This window comes from Dipodomys merriami, unplaced genomic scaffold (assembly GCF_024711535.1).
Source record: "Dipodomys merriami isolate MVZ:Mamm:240054 unplaced genomic scaffold, mDipMer1.0.p SCAF_30, whole genome shotgun sequence".
Lineage (NCBI taxonomy): Eukaryota > Metazoa > Chordata > Mammalia > Rodentia > Heteromyidae > Dipodomys > Dipodomys merriami.
The window spans coordinates 2,263,146-2,289,488 of record NW_027204493.1 but is presented as its reverse complement, the minus strand read 5'-3'; the positions used below and the strand labels follow the sequence as shown (position 1 = coordinate 2,289,488).

The following is a 26,343-nucleotide window of genomic DNA, read 5'->3' as shown; positions in this document are numbered from 1 at the left end:
GCTGAAAGTAGCTGTGAGAATTCTAAAACCACCAATTGAGAAAGTTCCAAGTGTGGTGTCATGTACTACATTTTTCTCATCTGAAGGGCTTGACAGCTCCTAAGGAGATAAATGCATTGGAAGAAGCATAGGGTTGAATACAAAGCAGCACTGCTTCTTCTGGAATAACTGTGAGGGAAAAACAATCAAATGTTTGGGCCCAGTGTGCTCTGGCTTGTTGAGTACAACATGTCCCGACACCACAAGCTAGCTGAAAGAGTCATTGTCTCCTAGGTAAGGAAATGGAATGTGAACAGAAGGTAGCTGTGCCTAGAAAATACATACTCCAGCCATACCTTAAGTTTTCATTAATGATTTTTTGAGTTGTCACTTGGGAATAGGACCAGTGAATGTTGATCATCTGCTATTGTAAGAGAAGCCACAATCTAGAATTTTATTAATATGAGAAAGCTTCTTTTCCCATGTGAGTAATAGCTGTCTCTCTTTTCCAGTGCTCTGTTTCTTGTGGCGGTGGAGTGCGGATTCGCAGTGTCACATGTGCCAAGAACCATGATGAACCTTGTGACAGGACAAGGAAACCCAACAGCCGAGCTCTATGTGGCCTCCAGCAATGTCCGTCTAGCCGGAGAATTCTGAAACCCAACAAAGGCACACTTTCCAATGAGAAAAATCTACCAACATCTGATCCCTCCAAGCCCATCCCTCCACCTACCCTCAGGCCCACGGTGCTGACCACACCAATGATGACTGAGTCTGTGAGCCTAAACACTCCAGCCATCAACAGCACTAGCTCCACCACAACCTCCAAAGGAGACCTGGAGGGGAAAAACTGGCAACAGAGTTCAACCCAAGCTGAGCTAGACACCCACCATCTCATTTCCCCTGGAAGCACTTCTCAGCCGGCTCTCACTTCCTGGTCTTTGGGCATTCAGCCCAATGAAGGAAATGTTTCCAATTCAGATACCACTGCTGCCTCCCAGGAAGACAGTACATCCACGACAACAAGTGGTTCTGACTTGGCATCATCTAGCTATGCTGTGACCTGGCAGATAACTACTTTCTATAATACCTTGACCAGAGATCCAGACATGGAGATTCAGAGTGGTTCAGGGGAGGGTAGTGAACAGCATGAGAACAAAGATGACAGTAACTCGGTAACATGGAGTAAGATCATAGAACCTGAAAAGGATGATTCAGTAGAAAGAGGTACAGAGATACCACTTGGACCTCCACCAACACCTTATCTTGAGGATCATTTCTTGAGTCCTTTCAGCACTGAGAGGGAAGGACTCCTACCTAGCCCAAGACCCATTACCTTTAAAAATGGGACCCTCAGAGCTGAGGGTTTGGTCACTGAAAAGCCGAGTCACAGCCCATTCCCTGTTGAAGGAGACTACCAGCCAGTACCTTCAGAGAAGTCAGCAAACTATGAGCACCAGGAATTTCCAAACAACACGAGTGTTACACAAGGCGCTGGACCTGTTACACAAGGTTCTGGACCAGTCCTGACCGAGGAAGATGCATCCAGTCTCATTGCGGAGGGGTTTTTGCTGAATGCTTCTGATTATAAGCAGTTCTCCAAAGGCCACAGACCTGCATACTGGATTGTTGGAAACTGGAGTGAAGTAAGAGGTTCCGTTTCTTACCCCAGGTCTATACCTAAGGGTGTACTCTTCCTGTGTAATTTTAAAAATGAACTTGCATTAAAATATGGTCTGAGGATTGAGCTCAGAGACTCAAGCCTCTAATCCTAGCTATTGGAAAAGTAGAGATTTGGGGATCTCAGTTCCCAGCCAACCCAGGCAAAAAAACAAAAGAGTTCACAAGACTCCATCTCAAATAGTTGCTGTGCACAGTGACATGTAAATTTCATTCCCAAACCACAGATAGGAAGATCTCAGTTCAATCCGTCTGGGCATAAAATGAGATCCTATTTTAAAATACAATCAACAGGGTTGGCAGAGTGGCTCAAATGGTACAATGACTATCTAGCAAGTGTGAGACCCAGAGTTCAAAATAATTAAATAAATAAACAAACAAACAAATAAAGTATCTGAGTCTGGAATGATGGGTCCTGTCTATAATTCTGGTACTCAGGAAATTGAGACAGGAAGTTCTAGAGTTGAGGTTATATAGTGAGTTTGAAGTCAACTCTAGATATGTGTATCAAAGGAAAGAGAACACTTGATATTCAATGGAAAGAAGCTGAGAAAGTCAGGATACCTAGGACAGTCGGCTATGTGATCATGGGAAATTCAGAGAATTTATCTTTGGGTGCCTGCTTTCTGTCTACAGGATGATAGGGCTAGTATAGAATATAACTCCTTTTATTGTTGAGCTATACTTAGTTGATTTCTTTTTCCTAGTCTCAGTGCATTTAAAAATTCACCTTAAAGTTGGGCAGGATGGTACATGACTGTAATTCTAGCACTTAGGAAACTGACAGGAGGGTCTTGAGTTCTAAGCCAGCCAGAGCCTCGTAGCAAGACTCTGTCTCAAAGAAAATTCATTTAAACTCATTGTAAAAGTTAGAATTTAGAAGAAGGAGAAAGTTAATGTGATGGAAATAATTGGCCTTTATTTTCAGTCTCCAGATACTTGTTTTTCCATTTCTAGAATTAATGAAATATTTTGAGGCAATAAAATCATTTCTCACCTATTTGAATTTTGAACGTACAATGTGTGAACTTATTAAAAATAATGTGATCTTGGGGCTGGGAATGTGGCTTAGTGGCAGAGTGCTTACTTAGCATGCGTTGACCTTTGGGTTTGATTCCTCAGTACCACATACACAGAAAAAGCCAGAAGTGGCATGTTGTTCAAGTGCTAGCCTTGAACAAAAGAAGTTCAGGGACAGTGCCCAGACCCTGAGTTCAAGACCCAGGACTGCCAAAAAATAATAATAATGTGATATCCATAAAGAGGATATGAGGCAAAGTAATCATCATCCAGCATTTGTGACATTTCATATCATATTTCCTTTGGTAAAGAGAGGGGAGATGTTAGTATGTCATGTAAGAAAACAATGCAATTATAACCAGACAAAGAGCATGCTAATTTTCAACCTACTGTCACCTGTCCTTTCTTATAAGAAGGGTAATCCTGGAGAATATTGTGTTATTTATATCAATTTACAATTAGAAATCTTAAGATGTTTAATTGTTGAGTGACTTGCCGAAGGACCCCCATTGCAACTGGATAATGAACTTTCTCTTTCCACTCTGACCTGCTATATCTTCTCATGGCTTTTAGCACAAATTGACAATTTATATCTATTGGATTCTTTTGTAAAAATTAATCAGTCTCTTTGGTCATGGAACTGTTATATCATAAATAAGTATCTAAATGCAAAGCTTTATTTTGAATCAAATGTTATCATTATTTGCCTTTGGATTACTTTTATGAATCAGCATCTTATTATCTCCATTCATAAGAATCCTGCTTCAGGGATAGAAAATATTTTCATGTTCACAGAAACCTAATTTATTGAAAGAAAGATGAAGTAAGAACTAGGCCAAGCATTTTGATCACATTTCTTTCCTAATAATGGGAATACATTGTCAATAACAGTTATAAAGCTTACAGGATGCAAAGGAGGCATGATTTTAAGCTAATTAGCATGACCTCGCTCATTTAACCTTACCACAGCCCAAGGATATTGATAATACTTTTTTCTGTTTTACAGATGTGGAAACTGAAGCTGAGGAAGGTTAAATTTGTAGCCAAAATCCTGTGAGGGATGGAGCAAGGATATGATCTCAGGCAGACAGACTTCAGAGCTCATTATTCCTTGCTTTACACATCAGAAAACATGGCTCTCCCCTTGCTGTTGGTTTATTTTATTGCTCCTTTGGTCATATTACATAAAGTAACACTAATTTTGTGGTGACCCTGGATGGACACATGAGAAAATCATGTAGTTCACAAGAAAGTATTTTACCCTAACACTGATTCACACTTTTGATTCACATGGCAAATGGTCTGTAGGGCATCACTACAGTGAATTCAGTGTATTTATTCTGACATAAAATTCATCTGTTTAGGTATTTTTAGAATGATCTAAAACATATCAAAACAGTACTCTCAAATTTTCTCTTTACTTCCAAAAACATCTGCCCTCTTTAAAAATCAGATAACCAAGCTGCTGTCTTCTCTTAGTCAAAGCAGTGTGGACAATGAACGGCTTCTTTAGGCTTACTGGATTTAATTGCCGGTGACTCTGGAGTATCCAACTGATGACTTGGGGATTGTTGTGTGTCTGGATCTGAAGTTCTTGGGAGAGAACAGCACTCAAGATAAGATCTGGTAGTCATGGCTGATGGGGGATATTAGAGTGTTCAAAGTGACTGAGATTACTCCAAAATACCTGCAAAAGTCAGTGGATGGGGAGATGAGACTAGAGAAAACATAATATTTCAAGAGTCTTCCTAACAGAAAGAATCCTGAGAGAAAAACTAATTAGCAATAAAGCAATACTTAAGACTATTAGACTCTTGGTACCAGCTAGGTGGTATTGTTAAGGTCTAAGAACAAAAGAGAAGGCCTATTGAATTTGACAATTAGCAGGTCATTGGTGACACTGGGGTGTACAATTTCAGTTTTGAATGGAAGAAGATATGAATTTGGTAAAAAGAAGGGGGAGTCCCTTAAGGGACTATCTCAGTAATAAATAATGTCCTACATTAAGGCTACTAATAAGGAAAGACAAGTCCTTCTTGGTCCACAAGTTAATACAAAAGTCTCATTAAAAAGTACCTCTGAGGGGACTGGGAAGGTGGCTCAGTGGTAGAATGCTTGCCTTACATGCATGAGGCCCTGACTTTGATTCCTCAGCACCACATAAGCAGAAAAAAGCCGGAAATGGTGCTGTGGCTCAAGTGGTAGAGTGTTAGCCTTGAGCTGAAGAGCTGAGGGACAGTGCCCAGGCCCAGAGTTCAGGCTCTGAGTTGGGCCCCAGTTGCTCACACCTGTAATCCTAGCTACTCAGGAGAATAAGATCTGAGGATCATGGTTCAAGCAAAGTTCATGACATTCTTATCTCCAGTTAACCACCAAAAACCAAATGTGTGGATCAAGCGCTAGAGCATTAGCCTTGAGCAAAAATTCTCAGATACAGCAGCCAGGTCCTGGGTTCAAACCCCAGGATTCACATACACACACACACACACACACACACACACACACACACACACAGTTTGGGTTTTTTTTTCCATCCTCTTATCTTTTCATTCATCCTCAAATCCCAGAGAATTTGTGAAATTATTGTATTTAAGTGTGTTGTTAGGATGGGAATGTGGCTTAGTGGTAAAATGCTTGCCTAGCATGCATGAAGCCCTGGGTTCGATTCCTCAGTACCACATAAACAGAAAAAGCCGGAAGTGGCGCTGTGGCTCAAGTGGCAGAGTGCTAGCCTTGAGCAAAAGAAGCTCAGGACAGTGCCCAGACCCTGAGTTCAAGCCCCAGGACAGGCAAAAAAAAAATGTCATGATTTTGCCCTGTGGATATTTAATATATGTTAATTAACTGACATGTTGCTTCAATAAGAAATTATTACAACCAAGTAAAATATACAAAATAAATTGCACATAAGCCAGGATGACTGTTTGAACTCAGATTATAACAAATCAAGACCCAAGAATTAATTTTGACTCAAATGTCATTTGACTTTGACAAAAATACATCACAGCTAACCAAAACTGAGCCATTGATATCTGCTAGTTCTAGGCAGTTTGACTCAAAAAGAGGAATTGACCCATTGAAATATTTATAATCACATGGGTATTATAAAATTAGAGCTCCACATTGAGTGGGAGTCCAGCTCATGACAAGGCCTTGATGTCTTCTCTCTCTCTACGTATGTTTTAGGATTACATTATTTTTTTGTATGGGATTATCACCGGTCAGGGCTCAGAGTAGAAACTATCAGTTTTGAGTTTCTCATTTGTCTCTGATTTTTGTGCTGCTCATTCCTGAAGCTATTTCTTTGGAACAGCCTCTTTCCATAGTCAGAAAGGTCACATACCTCTTAAGCACTGTTCCCCAACTCTAGCATCACCACTGATGTCAATCTATCTCTTACCTACTAAAAATCCCTATCAGTTCAACTCAGTACCACTTCACTATTCTTCTATCTACTCTATTCCTCTTAGTGTAAGGTTTCATGGTTTCTAATGGTAGATGTGGTAGGAGAATCAGTGGGCTTGCCTTTGTTTGTTACAATGATGGAGGCCACGGGAGGACCGAGAGAGGGCTGCTTGTCTGAGAGCCAAGAATGATTAAAAAGCCCTGCAATGTTGAAGTAATACTCTTCTCTTTTAAGGGAGGATTGTCCAGTACAAGAAACCAGTGGTTCCGTAGCTGAGAATGCAGGATCTTTGGTTCTAACTCTTACCTGGGACTTCTGCTTTTGCTTCTTGTTTGGGCCTTCCTTCTCTCCCTTTTCCAGTTTTTTCTACTAACTCTTGCAAGCCTGACAAGACTATCATATTTGTCCTCCAAAAGATTTTTCTAAGCTAGGTTCTGGTGGCTCACGCCTGTAATCCTAGCTACTCAGGAGACTGATATCTGAGGATCATGGCTCAAAGCCAGCCCTGGCAGGAAAGTCTGTGAGACTCTTGTCTCCAATAAATCACTAGAAAACCGGAAGTGGTGCTGTGGCACAAACTGTAGAGCACTCTCCTTGAGCTGAAGAGCTGAGGGATAGTGCCCAAGCCCAGAGTTCAAGCCCCATGATGGACAAAAAAAAAAAAAAAAAAAAAAAGATTTTTCTAATTCTTCCAAAGTCCTGCTCACAAATTTTTAGTTTCTTTACTAACATACCACATCAGGTCTACTAATACCATTAACCTCACTAATATGGTTTTCTAACCTTACTGTCTTCTACTTTTCTTCATCCATCTTATGCTTCAACAAATTCAAATTGCTTAAATCCCTTAATGTCTGCCCATCGCAACAAATGCTTTCATTCCAGTTATTTCCTCTGCCTGGAATTTCCTTTTTCTCCTCCTCTGCCCTTTCCAATCGTACCCATTCTCCAAGAGCAAGTTTTGAGCTTCTTCCATAAAGGCAAGAAGTAATTCCTAAAATTCCTTAATGTTTAATGTGATGTCTCTCTTACTTTGTGCTCCCAATTTTTGTCCCATAAAATTAAAAGACCATTAACAATAGGGGCCATATTGTTCTTTTAGTATAGTTTTGAAAATTATGTAATTGACAAAAACTAAATTGTAGATCTAAGACTTGAAATGGTCTTACCAAATTTGAATCATGGCTCACTTACTACCTGTATGTCCTCACCTTCCATCTGTAATCTGAAGTTAACTCCCAGAAGTAACTATGAGTCGCTTAGTTATAGAAGAGTATTAAGCACATAGGAGGCATGCAGGATGTGTTTGTTAAGATCCATGTTTACAAAACTGGAAGTTTCATGCTATGCAATGTGCCAGGTATAGCTCTTATTTTGATAGAAGTTCACCTCAGTGAACTATCTCATTCAGTTAGATCCCTTGGCCAGTCAATTAAATGTAGGCTGTGTCATGTGAATGAAAGTGACAGCATGATTTTCCACAGCCTTTCACACGAGGCTGACATGATCTTCAACATCAGTTCCAGTTCTGAGCACCTGACTCCTGTTCTTGACCTGATTGAATGGTCATTAAAATCACTAAAATCACTAAAATTGTTCATAGGATAACATCTTCAGGGTCTTCTTTTCTTCATCATACTCAACTCCTTGTTTGAGACTTAAATTAGCAAAACCCTAAACAACAGAACCCTATTTTCACTTTTATTCCATGGGTTTACTCTTTTCAGTTTAATCTTTTGAGTGTCACTGGGTACCTAAATAGAAATTCTTAGGAAGAAATACAGAAATATTTATTCATGAGTAGAACTAGATTCAGACCCCACCCCCCAGAGACAGTGTGCACTATTGTGCAAACAGAGATTTAGCAGGATCATCCCTGATCTGGGAATTTAGCCTAATTAAAAATTATCTTGGGGGCTGAGAATATAGCTCAGAGCAAGGCCTTGCATTTGATCCCTAGCACTACTTTCAAAACTCTTAGTTAGGTTAAGTATTTTCTTTTTGCTCTACATAAGCACATGAAATTAGTAGTATACTATCTGTGTGGCTTTGTTCATGGCCCCTAGACTCTGTTGGCCCCCAGGTCTGGAAAGTGATACTATGTCCCTGACTCGGTGGCTGTGTTATGTTTGACAGGAAACAGTTGTAAAACACTGAGGATGTCCAAGGCAGTATGCATGAGTGATTTTCATTAGTCCTGACAACAACCCAATAGTGGAGGTCTTGGTTATTACTAGTTTTACAAGCTAGAGGAGTTAGAGAATCACACAGTCTGGTCACAAAATTAGCCAACTGCAGAATTGAATTGTACATTAACAATTGTACCTTGCACCAAGAGATTCTACTTAGATCAGATTGGCTTGTTAGGTAGCTGTTGAAGGTCAGCCAAACATAGACTATAATGACTTCCAAAGATCACTGACTGACTATAATGACCACCCAAAGTCTGGTCCACTGAGTTTCCTGGTTTTGTTTCTTGTGAGATCTAATCATTCAGCAGGCAGCCTGGGGCTAGTCTTGTGGCAAAGTCAGGGGTCCAAAAGCAAGAGCAGGAAATATTACGTTCAAGCTAAACATGGGATATTTAAGAATTATAAATAAATGCAAACACCTTGAGAGGGATGAGCTTTACATATAAGAAAAAGTGACTGATTAATTCACCACTGGTGCATGAAGTAAAGAAAAGCATCGTGTTGTGACATTTGTCTAACTCTAAGTATGGTATGAGGGCTAGCAGCTTCAGCATCAACGGTACAGAATCTTGGCAGCACTGCAGACCTCAATCTGTATTGAGCAAGGTCCCAGGTTCTTCCTTTAGGAACTAGAGTGGCACCGCTGTGGCAGACATACTGCATTGTGGCTATGGGAAACTTTATCTTACTCTTAGGGCAAGCCAATTCTCTAAGCTTCAGTGTTTTTATTTACACTGTAAAAATATCTGCCTGCATTCCAGAATTTGCTATGGAAAGGAATTAGCGAGTGTCATAGCAGCATTAGATGGAGATGAGGAAAGGAGCATGGAGCTCTCAGATGCTGCGCCACTCTGAAGAGCATTGGTTTGAGGCATGGCGGTGCACCCGCTCCCTCCTAGGCATTGACGTCAGGATACTTTTAGAGGAAACCATATTTACATGTGCATTGGGTTTTCCCCCTGCATGTAAGCCAGAGATCATTGACTCTGCTGTGTGTGTGTTTGTTTGTTGGGACTGAACTTAAGGCTTTGCTCTTGCAAGGCAGATGCTCTACCACTTGAGCCATACTCCAGTCCCTTTTTGTATTGGTTATTTTCAAGGTAGGCTCTCACGTTATGCTCTGCAGTTCTCCATGCTACTGTGGCTGAGAGATGCTGGATGCTACATCCAGCCATTGTGCTTGCCCTGTAGTTGGGATAACAGGTGTACACACCAAGCCCAACCACTGAGATGAATGTCCATAAACGTCTTACCTGCTCAGGCTAAGACCATGATGCCCAAGGAGCTAGGATTACAGGCTTCAGCTACTACACTTTTGTTAAAGCTAGCAATGGTAAAAATTTAAATACTCAGAGATTCAGATGTTGGGTTGGTAGGAACTGTAGTGTCGGTTTCATCTAATATCTCTGGAACAGTCTTAGAAGCTAGCACCAAGTCCTGGCCCAAGTTCACTGACAAGCATGTGTGTCTCCGCCTCTTTCTTCTTCCTCCTCCTTCCTGCTGCAGTGCTCCACCACATGTGGATTGGGGGCCTACTGGAGGAGCGTGGAGTGCAGCACCCAGATGGATGCCGACTGTGAGTCCGTTCAGAAGCCCGACCCGGCTAAGAGATGCCACCTTCGTCCCTGTGCTGGCTGGAGAGTAGGAAATTGGAGCAAGGTAAGCTCTCAGGCTAGAGACAAGGGAGTCTTTTGTAGCTCCTTGTTAATGGCATTTTCTCTTCTCCCTTCTACTGCCTCTTAAAAAACCATGGATAAACAAATCATGGGTGATACCATTGGCCTCGCTCAAGTTACATAAAATCTCAGAAGTTTAGAGTTTCTATTAACTCACCTACATTTCACCCACCTGCCCTTTCTCTTCTGGATAAACTGGAACAAAAAGTTAAGTCTGCATAATTGATTGCTTTGTTCAGCATGCAATGCAATTTGTAAGTTATTTAAAGTTAGCATAATAATAAATAATTATATATTGTCACATATATAATTAAATCATGGCTTAGCAGCTCTTCACAAAACAAATACACAGTTTAATCTCCCAGACTTATAATGAAAAGAAAACTGGGATATAAAGAATAATTTGGTTATTAAAAGTACATTTTTCAATGCGGCATGGTAGTTGAGCCTATAATCCTAGCTACTTGGAAGGTAATGATCCCCCAGAGGATCATGATTCATGACTAGCCTGGGCATAAAATAAGTTCATGAGACTCCTTCTCACTCAAGGCTTGGCTCAGTGACACATGCCTGCTATCCCAACTACAGAAAAAGCTGGTACAAGGGCATGTACCTTTTAGCCCCAGAGAATGGAGCAAAGTAAGAGGATCCCAGCTCAGGCTGGCAGAGCATAAAGTGAGACCCTACTTCAAAACCTACCAATGCAAAAATGCAACTCAAGAGGTAGTGCAGCTGTCTAACAAGTGAGTAGGACTGACTTCAAACCTCAGTACTATCAAGAAAAAAAATGTATGTATTGAGGTGACATTGAGGTGATCTTTTTAATGCCCTTGTTAATTGGGCCATGGTTACTCGCTTTACTGTCATGTCCTGTATAGTCTCTTGTAAAAAAAAGATGTCGTGAATTGGTGCCTTGGGCACACTCACCAGGCCCAATCTATTTATCACTCTGCTGCAGAGCTATGATAGTCTTTGGGGATCCACTGGAACTCTAATGTTCCCTGTAGGTTTCTGTCCCTTTGTCAGAGAACCAGTTCTCCTGACAGCCGAGCCACAGGCAAAGAGAAAACAAAGAGCAGAAGTGTGAGGAAGATTGAGATTCTGTCAATGTGAAGAGTTCATCTCCCCCAGACAAATAGAACCACAATGTAGAAATCTCTGATTCTCCTGGCAGACATACCTTCAGACAAGAACATAAAGTGCCACTGATAAGCCTTAGGCCCTTCCCCAAAGTAAGGCTCTGATCTTCAGGAGATGAGGAAGTGACACTGCTCCTTCAGAAAATGATCACTTATTCTTTGTCACCATTAATGAATGCTGGTTCTTTTCTCTTTCTCTTCCAACTCATAACAAACTCGGAATCCAGCAAGGCCTGAATTTTAGCTACAAATTATCTTTCTTATCCAAAAACATCTCAAGAGTGTTTGGGGTTTTTTTTTAATCCCCGACTTTGCCAAATGCTGTGCTAATCCTAAAGTTTCACTGTCCCCTCACTGGGACTAATCAGTTCCTTGGAAACTGAATGGCTTACAGAAGGACATGTACATGAAGTAGCTTGGAATTTTGAAAAGGTCAATTCCAGCCTGAGGAATTCTATTCGATATAAGACCATCAGCAAGAAATTAGGGAACTCATGTACAGTCAGGTCTCCTAAAGAAAGCCCTGTTTCTCTCTCCCTTTTACTGTTTGCAGATACATTGATTTTTCCCAAACCGCTTCCTAGGCTCTATCGCTGTCATATCATCAGTTTTTTTTCCCAGAAGGTAGTGACTACCACACCTAAAGTCTGATCGCTTCATTCCATCTCCTTTATAGGGCAATAAAAAAACCTTACATCAAGGATATTATTTTAACCATCAAAATCAATGGCTGATTTTTTTCTCACTGTTATGGTATCTTTCCTAGGAATGTTCATTTAGACCTTATCTTAAATTTTGGTGAGCAAAGGAAGCTCCTTCTTATTACCATGTTACTTACCCGTTCATATGGATATCTGGAGTCCAAAATATGTATCAGGAAAGATTTAAGCCTTCTTTCTCAGCTTTACTAATGGGGTTGTTCCTTCCATCGAAGCTCACTGGGAGAGAAACCTCTAAAATGGGCAAATAGATTTCTGGTTTTGCCCTTAGAGAGTATAGATTCTACTAAGTTGACATATTTGCCTTTATTCAGATACCTTTTGCAGAAGTAAGAATTCTAATATGAGAAGGGAGTGGATAAATGAAAAAGCAAATGGGAAACAAGTGGAGACATAATACTCAATCTAATATGTGATAAAGGCAATGTGGAATGTGACATGATACTGGGGAGAGGAGGGACAGAGGATGGAAGGGGTGATTCTGATCAACAAGCACTGGGCAGCTGGCACCTGTGGATCACGCCTATAATCCCTAGCCACTTAAGAGGCTGAGATCTGAGAAGTGTAGTTTGCAGTGACCCCTGGCATGAAAGCCCATGAGATTGTTATCTCTGGCTAGCCATTTTCTAAAAAGGGCTATAAGTGAAACTGTGGCTCAAGAAATAAAGGCCTACTTTGAGTAAAGAGCCACGGAAGAGCTGGGCACTGGTGGCTCACGCCTATAATCCTAGCTACTCAGGAGGCTGAGATGTGAGAACCACAGTTCAAAGCCAGCCCGGGCAGGAAAGTTCATGAGACTCTTATCTCCAGAAGTGGCGCTGTGGCTCAAGAGGTAGAGCATTTGCCTTGAGCTGAAGAGTGCAAGGACAGCGCCCAGAGTTCAACCCCCATGACCGAAGGGGGAAAAAAAAAAAGAGCCACAGAATGATGCCCAGGCCCAATAACACTGGACAAAGAGGAGGACATTTAGGGCTGGGAAGGTGGCTCAGTGGTAGAGTGCTTGCCTTGCATGCATGAGGCCCTGGGTTCGATTCCTCAGCACCACATAAGCAGGGGGAAAAAAGCCGGAAGTGGCGCTGTGGCTTAAGTGGTGGAACACTGGCCTTGAGCTGAAGAGCTGAGAGATAGTGCCCAGGCCCAGAGTTCAGGCCCCACAACTGGACCCCCTCCAAAAAAAAGAGGACATATAAATTGGATAGATATGTTAAAATGTAACACTCTTATCAAAACTTGTAAAGATATATCTAACCATTGAAAGGTTTATCCTGGGTGCTATCCCTGAGCTTTTTCACTCAAGGCTAGCACCCTACCCCTTTGAGCCACAGTTCCATTTCTAGTTTTCTGGTATTTAATTAGAGATAATCCCCACTTAGGGATAATCAATATACCTGCAAACAGTGAAAAGGTGAGAGAAACCCAGGCTGGCTTTGAACCTCAGCCCTCTGATCTTAGCCTCCTGAATAGCTAGGATTGTAAGAGTAAGCCAAGGGTGCCTGACTTAAGAATTTTAATTTTATCTTGACTCTTTTACATTATTTCACCAGTCAAAGCCAGAAGCACTTGAATTCTAGGAGGGTAGGGTATGCTGCAATCTTTCCTGAACCCATGGCACCACACCTGAAGTGTCCTGGTTCCTCACTGGAAATTCTCCTCCCAGGTGATATCTAGATTACAGACTCCATACTACTCTTCTCCTTAATGAAGGCTGATTCACTGACATGAGAGCTCCTTGTATCTGGCAGGAGAACGGGACTGAACATTCTGACTGTGCCTTGCTTCTGCCCTTTCATGAATGAAGACATCTGCAACAAAATCAAGGTTGTTGTCCTAGATTTGTCCCAGAGGTAGACTTTAGAAAATGTAGCTCTGCGGGCTGGCTCAGTGGTAGAGTGCTTGCCTTGCATGCATGAGGACTTGGTTCGATTCCTCAGCACCACATAAGCAAAAAGAAAAAAGCCAGAAGTGGCGCTGTGGCTCAAGTGGTAGAGCGCTAGCCTTGAGCTGAAGAGCTGAGGGACAGCGCCCAGGCCCAGAGTTCAGGCCCCACGACCGGACCAAAAAAAAAAGAAAGAAAGAAAATGTAGCTCTGAGGAATTAAATCCTAGAGGCAGTGGTAGACTTAAGTATCAGATCCATGTGAGATAGCGATTTGCCTTGTTGTTAATTAGCATGTACAGTCACCCACTCATCTAACCTTTTAGGAGCATTAGTCTTCTCACCTCAGAAATGAAGTAGAAATGTTGCCTCTAATTACTCTACAGAGTTGTTGTAAGGATCAAAAAAACGTTTTAATCAGCTTTCCATCACTGGAATAAATACCTGAGATAATTAACTTGTAAATGAAAGATTTGTTTTGGCTCACTGTTTTAGAGGTTTCCATCCATAATACATTTAGTCTCTTTGTTTGGGGCCTGTGGCAGCACATTACGTGGTGGTGAGCATGTGCAGCGCAAACATGCCTGCAATAACAGGAAGACCTCCCCCTAGGCTCTACCCTTTAAGATTCTACCACCTCCCACCCTTTAAGATTCTACCACCTCCCAATAGTGCCAGGCTAAGAAACAAACCTTTAATATGAGGCCTGCTAGATCCATCAGTGTGCAAAAATAAATAAATTCATTAACTTTAAAAAAACTTGACAAAGGATAAAAGACTGTTCCAACAAAGCTTTTGATAAACTTTGATCTCTAAGCAAAAGTTAGAACTAGCTATTAGACATTTACTAACCTCTGGCAACCCAGTCTTTGGACCACAGGTTGGTGAACAAGTAATAATAGAGTTAAGTCCTACCAAGGGGTAGTTGACAGAGGAGTTTACTCTTTAGCACTAAGCAGATAGGGTACTCAAAATGTCTGTGAAGTTTGAAGGACTTGATCTACATGTGGATGCCAGCACTTCCTGGTCACCTATTTGCCTAGTAAAGATGCTTTAGACAAGTGACTTCATTATTACCCTGATACAGGATTTTATAATAGCCACTGTGGGAACTAAACCTTAGGGTGTTTCAGTTGCTAACACACACTCAGTCAGGAATCTCACGATACATAATCCCAACTCTAAGACCAACCAGCCATTGTCATTTTTATTACACCTTTTCAGGAAGAAAGGAAGCACTATACAATAACTGCATAATAACTGTGTACTTCAGTCATATTCCACATGCCAATTTCAGAGCAATAGGATTTGGGAAGGAGAGGTTTTTATGATGGAAGAGGAAGAAAAAGTTGGAGTTGTCACTCAAATGGCAGCGTGCCTGCCTAATAAGTGAGAAGCTCTGAATTCAAATCCTAATACTGCTTCCCCCAAGAAAAGGAAACAGAAAGGAGAGAAATACAATAACTGAAAATGATGAGTTTGAAAACTGTATCTGCTGCAGCCTCACATATTTCTTGCCTGAGCATTTTGTGTTTTTTAAGTTCTTGAAACGACTTATTTGATAAACTGCTTCAGAAAGATTTTTATACTCTTTTCTTCAGCCTGTCTTCCCACATAGACAGCTTTGCAATTTTACTCTTAACAGTTGTTGGTTTTATTATTTGTAGCTTTGCTGAAAAATGAGAGGAAGTGATAGTTTTTCCTTTTAACATCCAGCATCCTCATTTGCTAACTAGCCTGGCTTATCCTAGTCTTTGCTTTCCTGTCTATTGGATTTGCAGATTGTCTGCTGTCGTGCTGCATTGGTAGGCCTTAGTTTTCCAAAGGAATAAAGGGAAAAGGTAGCCTTTGTTTTGCTTAATACAGATAGGCCCCAACTTTCATACACAACACATCGCTAGCAATTTATATTACAATCGAATGTATACAGAGCAAAGCATAGAATTGCATGTTACGCAGGAGGCAAAATTGAATTAGCAAGGAGGTGGGTCATACACTGAAAAATCCGTGCATTTATTTTACCCTTGATACCTTTTGTTCGTTGTTTAAATCGTTATACTCCCATGACACTCCTGAGTGTGTTAAGTCAAGGGATCCTTAAGAAGAAAGAAATGATGAGAGGCACAGCAATGAAATGGATGCAACGGAAAACAAATTCAGTGATCCCACAACACCGAGGACCACAAGAAATATGACACCCAGACCACTGGCGGCCAGTTGATGGTGCCCGCCATGGTGATGTCTGTTCATCCCCTCTTTGCCTATCCCCATTATCTGTCTCACATTTGGACCAACTTGCCGTTCCTTGACAGATCTGTGTTGTTTCACAGTGCTGGCTCTCTGCGCATACCCTTCTCTCCACCTCAAATGTCCCCCGATGCCATTTTGCCGTAAGTCAGAATCTACTCAAGATTCAGCCCAGCTGAACCTGACTAGTCCTCCTTTCTATGCTCATGAGATGATGAGCAGCTTATGATATATTATCTCTGTTGCTTATTCATGTGACTCTAACCATACCCCACCTGCAAACCCCTTTCAGTAGAGTTACAGTACTTGGGACATAGTGCTCTGTAACCAGGAAGAAAAGAAGTAGGAAGAGAGGATAAATGCACATTTGAATTTCAGTGCTGTTCTCCTTAGAGCGTTTGGGATATACTATTTGATTCTAAGGGTCTTCTGAGGTTCTTCAGCATAAGAGACAGTAATTGTTTTCAGCATGCTGGTTTAGCATCGGGCACATAACTCTGAAAGCAAGAAATCACAACAGGATACAAGCCATCAGTCTTGCGCACCTATAATACCTAAGAATGTTAGTCTCATTTAATCACTTTATCCTCCTTTTAACACCAATGGAGAAATGAGGCATTAGAGAAATGAAGAGAGGAATCCACAGGCATGAAACCATTTAGAGCCCAAGTCATAGCTGAATGTCAGCTGCTGGCCTTCTGACTCTGTTCATTAACTCGATTATTCCTGCCTGAACACTCTCTATGAATCCAATGCAGAAAATGTAATAGAATGGCCTGTAAATCAAAAATATCGGGGGAGAAAATGGCTAGGATTTTCTAACTTTCTGTCAATGGCTCTGTAAGTTAAAGGTGTTTTTCTTTCTAACATAATTTGGTTTGCAAATCACATCAGGTCAACAACTCATACAATAACTGGAAACCTATCTGACTTCAAGCGGGCCTTAAGCCCATCTTTCTGTCCCTATTGGCCTGGCTCCTGTCCTAATTCTGGTCTGTAGGCTCCAGGTTAAGAAAACAGGAATACAAATGACCTTTGAGGGAAAAAGGAAATGAATGTGACAATTGGCATTCAGCCCACAAAAGCCAAACAGCATTAAGAGTGATTCACTCGCTGACACTTCCCTCTTGCTCACTGATTCTGAAGCCCTTTGGAAAATAGGCTAGAGAAAGCATCGTGGCTTCCCTTGGTACAACTGCAGAGCATTGGAAAGCTCATTTCCTGTTCCATGGAGACATGTTCTAGCAGAAAAACGATCATTTGAAAAATTGTTTTGGAACAGCAGATTGTCACTACAAATAGAAAATAAAACACCATTTTACCTTCTGTCTTATTGTGTTTTTACTTCTTTTTCCTACTAAAAAGCCATCTTGTTTGGATTTGTGCACTGCTTTCTAAAAATTCATTTTGTCAAATGGCTGCTTTGTGTACATATTACTAGTATTCTTTCCCCTTTTTTTCAGCTAATTTTATGTTGTCTGCTATGTTCTTTTTTGTGTTTCTCCAAGACAGGAACATTTTAATTTGTATTTGGGGGAGCTTCCCAGCAAGTGTCAATTACTTCTGAGAAGCTAAACACTTGATTTATGGGAGCATTGGAATATTCTTTATTGCTTTATCACACATTCCTTTCATAGAGACTAAGATTTCAAGTCAGGTGACTTGGAGCAGCCTCCTAGTTAATAGAAGAAGGGGAGCAGTATTTGGAAGTCTACATCTACTGAAAGTTCTTGAAGTGTTTTCTTTCCTCAGCCACAAACCGTTAATTATGCCTACCACAGCCATAAGGAATCATTTGAGGAGGAAGGCCACAGGAAAACATATGCCCTTTCCTGCTGGCCCAGTGAGACAGATGCAAAGAGAGGAGGTAAAGAAAGATATTGTTCATCCTGTGGCAACCAGAGATCTGTTTTGCCTATTCAAAGTCCTCCGAGTAAACATTTTCTCAGAACCTAATTTTGTTAATTGTACAGCTACTGTATATTACTATCCCATTGCTTTCCACCTTCCCATCTCCCTCCCCCCACCGCCGAAGTTGTAAAGTTTGTTTTCAACAAAGTATCTTGGACATCTCATTATTACCATTGTTTCAGAATTTTGTTGTTTCTCTTCCCCTCTCCAAATTAGAAAAATGTATATACAAGACGCAGGGCACCAGAATCCAAATATAGTGAAAACAGGAGTTATACCATGGGGGAAGAACATGCAAAAGAAGCAAAAAAATCACAGAGTACATTAAAAACAACAGAAACAAAGAAAAAAATCTCTATGTTCCTATCTTAGAGTTCATTTTGCTTAGCATCATCTTATATAGTCATATGTACATAGCTTTTGACCTTTTCTGCTTGTCTGGTAAGATTATCCTAGACGTATACTTGTTACTGCAAGTAAGGGAAACCATGGGACCTGTGTTTCTTTGGGTCTGGCTTACTTCATTTAATATAATTTTTCCAAGTCTTTCCATTTCCAAATAAATATAATGATATCATTCTTTCTGATAGAGGCATAGAATTAATATATATATATATACATATATATATACATACATACATACACTCATTACATATTTTCTTGATCCATTTATCTACTGAGGGGCATGTGGGTTGATTTCATGCTGTAATAAACATGGTTGTGCTGATAGCTTTAGTATAGTCTTGTTTGTGATCATTTGTCAGAATCCAATTCTTTATTCAACAGATCCATTAAGGCTCACTTACACTGGACCTGGCCATATGCTAGGTGCTCTGGGTATCATGCTGAACAGGGCTGGGGGCAGGGCGGGGGGAGAGGGGTGGTCCTGCCTTCATGGCAGAAACAATCCAATAGAAAGAATGAGATGAGATCAAAAGAAAAACTAGAAAGATAGAAGAAGAGAATAAATTAAATATTTTACATTTCTAGTTGAAAAAAAATACTTTAAAGTACTCAAGGAAGAAGACTTCATCTAAAGGAGGATAGCAAACTCAAGGAGATCTTCTTTAAGCTGAGACCTAAATAAAGGGCAATGGCAGGGAATACAGAAATAGAGAAAGGGATGTTAACACATATGTATTAGTGACCCAAGCAGAATCAAGATTGATGAGCACATCCCTCTGTCCCTCTGGTCTCTGCTTTGTGTCCCTAGGACAGCAACATGACAGATCCCAGTGCAAAAGCCGGAGAGATCTATCTGAAGACACTAGAGTTGTAAGCAAAGTCCTGATTTTCTTTCTTTTCTTAGGCAGAGTAAGCTCATCAATGTTCATTCTCAACCAAAGTACATCCACAGCATGTAGGTTAGCTGTGCAATTTCCTGAGGTGAAGCAGGATGTTTTGTGCTATCGAGGCTGGAGATGAGGAGAGAGGAGGATTGGTAAGACCTGTTTGATAGCTTCTTACAGGCATGAGCTAGAGCGTTCTCAGTAATAGAATTAGGTGAAGGCAGGTATAGGAGGGATGATGGTGAGGACAGGAATGGGCTTTGCTCACCCCCATGAGTCAAACATCTGAGCAATTAGTTATTCAGACTATTTCCCAAATGTAAATCCTTCCTAAGAGACATGGTAACCTCTGTTGTGTTCAGAGGCATGGAGAACTCCTATTTGTAGCCAGATTCTGAGGGAGAGAGGGAGGTGGCTTGTCAGAGAGCGCCCTCCACGGGGATCCAAGATGTCCCATTCCAGGAAGCCAGGCCATTGCTTTGCCTGAATCAATCCAGATGCCCTGTGGGAATGGCCACCACCGAGACAGATTGTGCCGGCAGGCTCTCTTCCACCCTGCCCCAACATCTGCAACATTCTGTGAGGTAACATTTATTATTTATGTCTTATCCCAGCTACAGATGTGTCTCCTGAGGCTCAGAGTTTCTGTGACTCATCCAAGGCTCACAGTCGGGTGCAATAAAACTTCAATTCCTATCTTTTGCTAGACATTCAAACCCTCACACCTCCGTACACAGATTTTCTGATACCAAAAACACCCACTAGGAGGGTTCCTTGTGTGACTGACTCCCATTCTCTGGCATGGAGAAGAAAGCAAGGTTCATGAGACCTGACTCCTGAGAGCCTGGCATCACGGTGAAGGGGGGGAAGGGTGTGGAAGTCCGGTGACAAGGACTCAGATGACCCCTTTGCTTTTGGTCTCTATGTAGTGCTCTCGAAACTGCAGTGGAGGCTTCAAGATCCGAGAGATTCAGTGCATGGACAGCCGGGACCACCGGAACCTGAGGCCATTTCACTGCCAGTTCCTGGCCGGCATTCCTCCCCTGCTGAGCATGAGCTGCAACCCGGAGCCCTGTGAAGAGTGGCAGGTGGAGCCCTGGAGTCAGGTATGGTCCCTGGGAATAGACTAACCTTACCAGGCAAGACGGCAGACTGAATTGTGTGGTGCCTTGTAAGTGTGCAAGTCAGGAATGACCATACTGGCATCCTGGCAGTGATTTGCCTCCATTCAGTGACCTCGTCACATATGGAGGAAGCTGCTCAGGTGAAACACGTTAGGAGCTTCAAGAGTTCCATTGAGATGATGGTCTGTATGGTGCAGTTTTGACTTTCACAAGGAAATGTTTTGACACAGACTAGTCTCGAATGAAAACAATGGAAAGGTTTGAACAAAGACCACAATGATAAGAATCTGCCTGTCCAAGGAGTCTATAGTTGGTCTAGGGATAATGGTCAGGTCCTTTCCACACAGTATAATTTTAGTTTCATCTCTGAATTAAATGTCCAGTTCATCATTTGCCCAAGTAAAAAAGAAGTATGTATGTCTCTCTTTTGTGAAGCCTCTCACTTTGCTGGTCTTGATTTCATTTTGGCACATGAAAACAAGGCAATTATTCTTTGGAAAAGTATGTTGATTTCATTTTGCAATAGATAAATGCATCACTGGCTAGAAAATATCTCAACAATATCCATGTGTCACAGAAATATGAGGAAACAAAATACTATACTATATTTGAATGTACCCAAAAGGTAGACACTTTATGTACAATATCTAATTTAATATTTGATTTAATCTAATATTTGATTTAATGAACTGAATAGTAGGCTTATCAATTCCATTATAGAAGAAGAAATTAAGACTAAGAGAGGCTGAGAAAGTTATCTGAGGTTATGCAACTGGAAGATAAATGATGAAGTATGAATTCAAACACCAAATAGACTCCAAGGTCTATGCCCTTCCCACTACAGATCTTAGCCCAATGGGGCTTAAAGAGCAAAATGAGGAGAAAGATGAACTGATAGTACCTCAGGGTCACCTACCATGTGCCAGGAAGGGGTGGCTACAGAGGATACAGAGTTATGTCAGAGGCTGTGGAAAACTGAGTCTCCTTGAACCACTTACTAGGTCAAGCACCCATTGGATTCCTTGGGTGTCTCTAGGCCCCTACTTGGAGTTTTCTTTCTTTTATTGGTCAGTCATGGGGCTTGAACTCAGGGCCTGGTCTCTGTCCCCAAGCTCTTTTTGCTCAAGGCTAGTGTTCTGCCACTTTGAGCCACAGCACCACTTCTGGCTTTCTGGTGGTTAAATGGAGATAAGAGAACTGTGATTCTCAGATCTCAGCCTCCTGAGTAGCTGGGATTACAGGCGTAAGCTACGGGCACCCAGCCTACTTGGTGTTTTCTGAAGCAACTGCCACCATTGTCCCTTCTTCCTTCCTTCCCCTGCCCTACTTTGAGCACTGCTTTACCCTCTTTCCTAGGTGTTACAGAATATGTGTGCACATATGTAAGTGTACAGTGATAAAACACATCGAATAAGTGGGGGAAATGCATGTTGTTACTCAAAGCTGGAAGACTGTGAGGGAAATATTTTCATTCTTTTACTGACTGTAACAAGACTAACTGTATAGAATTTCCATGTTTTCTATTATGCCAGCAGACCCTAGTGCCTGATGTGACAGGCATGTAATTAACAAGACACTCATGATACTTTATTGTCCTTATTGTTGTAACCATGCCATAAGTAAAAATTTTCAAAGAATTGTCCAAGAATCCAAAATAGTTTTCAAGCTGAGCACCAGTGGCTCATATCTTTAATCTCAGGAAACCAAGATCAGAGGATTATGATTCGAAGCCAGCTCAGACACAAAAGTCCAAGTAATCACCAAAAAGGCAGAAGAGGAATTGTGGCTCAAGTGGTAGAGTACTAACCTTGAGCTAAAAAGCTCAAGGCCAGCATCCAAGCCATTGGTTCAAGCCCCAGGACTGGTGTTCTCTCTCTCTCTCTCTCTCTCTCTCTCTCTCTCTCTCTCTCTCTCTCTCTCTCTCTCTCTCTCTCTCTCTCTCTCTCTCTCTCTCTCTCTTCTCTCTCTCTCTCTCTCTCTCTCTCTCTCTTTCTCTCTGTCACACACACACACTTTAAAAAATTCTTCATGAATTATTTAAGTTCTTTTCATACATGACATAATATAGCTTATCAAATTATTCTAGTTAGAAAAATGTTAACATGCTTTGGCAATAGATCCCTGAAGAAAAAGTTTTTCATCTTGCGTTTCTTTTGTGACATTTACAACCTCTGCATCAAAAGTCTGAGAAATTCCAACAGTTTCACTCTTCCTAAAGTAGATAGGTTTCATGCCAAAACACATTTTTAATAGACATCAAACAGAATCATATTGTGAAATCATATTTTAAATCATAATAAATACATTGAAATTTTTGCATTTGGGATTCTAGATGCTTCTTTCAGGAGGCAAAATGCAGGTAAAACGAGTCCCTTCTGGAAAATAAAAACAACTCATTGAGTTGTTAGCCAGAATTCTTTCCTTGAACATATTATTGTACAGTGAACTGTTAAGCAACTTTTGATTTTTCTCCTCCTTTTGTCCTTGGGATTTCCATGGCCAGCCTCTCTCCCACTCTTTAATTCTTGTTTCACTTTTATTCTGTAAACAACTCGTGTTGTCATTGTAGGAAATCTGTAAAAATGCTTCAGGTGCCAATACAGATACTGATTTTTCTGCTAATACACAACAAAATTGATAGTACTTAGATGAACATATTACATTATAACCCCCCCATACAACCTTTTGAAGTTCAGAAAAAAGGTCCATCATATGTATGTCATGTATGTTGTAGATATAAGAAAGAAGCTCCTTTGTCCAACTCATTGATACTAATACATTTATTTTGCAAAAAAATTCCATCCGTGTTATTGAGCATGCCATCACCTGATTTCCTCCTAATCTCATTGTGTATCAGTGTTCCAGGTCCTGTGGAGGCGGGATTCAGGAGAGGAAGGTGTCTTGTCCAGGAAGCCTCTGTGACTGGACAAAAAGGCCACCGTCCACTGTCCCCTGCAATAGTCACCTTTGTTGTCACTGGGCCACTGGGGACTGGAACTTGGTAAGCATTGGTTCTAGACACCTTGATTTATTTTTTAGCTTTATAAGAGAAAGTCACATCCATGGCTTTAGGTTATAAAAGTTGCATGCATTTACTGCAAACGTTCACATACTCACTGATGTCCAGTGTGCTTCCGTGTGCTTCTATTTTCATCCTTTCTCCCAGATCTTCTAGACCTGCTGATAGTTGCCTCATAGCTGCTGAAGGTCAGTGCTCACTGCCTCAAGTTCAGAAGAGAAAAGATCAAATGCTTTCAAATAAGAACATATCAAATATGATATTCCATAGGCAAAACTCTAAGGATGAGTTCATTTGGAGCCTACCTCTTGGCTTTTTGGGTTTTTCCTAGAGCCAGGAGGAATAACCTCAAACTTTAGGCTTATTTGCACTTAGTGAATGTTAGGTTTCTTGTCTATCCACAGCAGTTTGCTAGATGGCCAGCCTGCATGATGAAGATCAAAGTTTGTTTACTGCATAAGAGACACTGCTGCGTTGGTGGCACTGAAAACAAAAAGCTAGAAAGCTAGATTCAGCCATCCTTTTAATTTGTGTCTTAGTTTTCCAGGAGAAACTCAACCCTTCATTAGAAAAGATAATGCTAGGGAAGCAGAAAAACTTTAAAAAAAAAAAAAAAGAGGAAGAGGAGTCAGCTTTCAAGTGGTATTTTAGCATAATTATGGTGTTAGGGGAACTGATTGCTAGCTTCCAATGGCAGGTTTTCTATAAACTATATGAACTACTGCCTTTTCTAGCAGTTATCTAGGGGTGGGAAGAGATACCAGACATCCACTAGCTCCTGAACACCTTTTTTTGTGTGTGTGTGTGAAAATACTGTACAGAGGGGTTACAATTACATGGGCAAGATAATGAGGGGGGGGCCAGGGGAAGATGGGATGGGAAGGGTAAACAAAGGAGTAGGCTACAATGCTTGATAAGAAATGTACTCATTACACCTTTTGTGTAGAGTTTCTCCTTGTGGGGTGCCAGTGGCTCATGTCTGTAATCCTAGCTACTAAGGATGCTGAGATCTGAGGATCACAGTTCAAAGCCAGCGTGGGCAGGAAAGATCTTGAGACTCTTATCTCCAATAAACCACCAGAAAACCAGAAGTGGTGCTGTGGCTCAAGTGGTAGAGTGCTAGCCTTAGGCTGAAGAGCCAGGGGCAGCGCCCAGGCCCCAGAGTTCAAGCCTCACGGCTGAAAAAAATTTCTCTCCTTGAAGGAACAGTATTCATATCCTTCTGTGAATGTCTACATTTGTGTGCCCTGAACAGGCTGAACCATATCTTGGGTATAACTGGTAACAAGAAAGTCCAGAGTCAGGAGGTACGAGGAATATGGTGTAGCCTGAGGGTCAGACCACTGCATTGTGCTTCTATGAAGTTGGGTGCCACATTAGCTGGCACAAATAATAGGACTTGGAGCTAGGAAACAGGAACCACAAGAATTTAATACACTACCCCTTAACAATGAATACTTTTTTTAACCTAATAATCCATTCTGTATGAGTATGTTTATTTTGAGCAAAAATTTACAGCATTTTCTTCGGGTTTCCTTTTAAGTACCTAATTGCCTGTCGGTATGCTCCATGGATATGAGAACAGCATACATTTTTGTTGTGATAAACAAAGTAATGAAAGGTATCAAGTGATGTGAATGCATGCGTATATACATAAATTTTGTTTCTGGTGTTCTTAGGATATATAGGAATTTAAAAATACTTTTAATAGTATATATTAATAGAATGGGAGATACTCTGAAATATTTTCATACATGCATACATTGTATCCTATCCAGCAACACATTTTCTTCTTGACTGGTACAGGGTATGTTTCATCAGCAAGAAATTAGAGCCAAGATTACTTGATTACACAAAGAATACTTAGGGTCAGTTTTCTGCCAATATTTTAAAAGTCACATGTGAACTCATAGGCCTCTAATATAAGACTGCTCCAGTATGAGAAATTGCCCATTAAATGAAATAATCAGAACTTCCTGAATTTACTTAACTCTGTAGTTTTTCAGCAATCCATACTTCAAGTTCACCTCCATCCCAAATAGGATGAACCAGGCCTAATTTTGGACACTTCATTCATCAAATTTCATCAGGCTAATTGATAATCACTTGCTTAACCACAGCCCCTTTTTCATGTCTATCTTCAGGTACCTGTTAAATAGTCATCTAATTAATATTCACCATTTCCAGCAAAGTTTGAGTGCTATAGTCCATGTATCAGCTTCAAAAAGTAGTTACTAGAGGCTGAGAAGGTGGCTCAGTGGTAGAGTGCTTGTCTTGTGTGTATGAGGCCCTGGTTCGATTCCTCAGCACCACATAAACAGAAAAAAAAAGCCGGAAGTGGTGTGGTGGCTCAAATGGTAGAGCATTAGCCTTGACCTGAAGAGCTCAGGAACAGTGCCCAGGCCCAGAGTTCAGGCCCCACGACAACAACAACAATAACAAAAAAGTAGTTACTAACCTAAGAGCAGTTCATAGCTCCAAGGAAGCAAGGGCCTTCTTCACATCAAGGCCTTAGCAGGAGGAGGCGCTGATCACTCCAGACAGGCCTTGGATCCCACTGCCTGGACTCTTCATTAAATACTTGGGAATCCCATCCAACAATAATGTATTTCATCAGTAATAGAATCAAATGAGAACACTAGATGAGAAAATTCAGTATAATGTGAAGAATCATAAAAATGCTGTAGGTAGCTGGACATTAGTGACTCACCCCTGTAATCCTAGCTACTCAAGAGGCTAAGATCTGAGGATCCTGGTTTGAAGCCAGCCCCAGCAGGAAACTCTGTGAGATTCTTACCTCTAACAAACTACTCAAGAAAGCCAGAAGTCGCGTGTGATTCGAGTAGTTGAGCACTCTCCTTGAACAAAAGAAGCTAAGGGACAGCATCCAGACTGGCAAAATAATAAATAAATAAAAATGCTGCAAGTCTGAGCCCTTCATGGGAGAAGAAAATCTCATGGAAGATTAAAATCTACAAATGAAGGCTTAGTTTCAATTCCCTAAACAAGCTAGAAGTGCTGTCTGCAACACAGAAGGTGGACACGTGTTGCCGTTTCCTTTATACAG

At 41.1% G+C, this 26,343-nt stretch overlaps 1 protein-coding gene across 1 annotated transcript in view; it reads left to right on the top strand.

The window, feature by feature from the left end:
- Adamts12 (ADAM metallopeptidase with thrombospondin type 1 motif 12) overlaps positions 1-26,343 on the top strand; it is a 236,445-nt gene that overhangs the window by 191,658 nt on the left and 18,444 nt on the right. The window contains exons 19-22 of the mRNA XM_070040991.1: positions 492-1,625; positions 9,784-9,936; positions 20,063-20,239; positions 23,115-23,258. Of these exons, the coding sequence (XP_069897092.1) occupies positions 492-1,625; positions 9,784-9,936; positions 20,063-20,239; positions 23,115-23,258 (1,608 nt within the window). The remainder of the gene's footprint in view (positions 1-491; positions 1,626-9,783; positions 9,937-20,062; positions 20,240-23,114; positions 23,259-26,343) is intronic.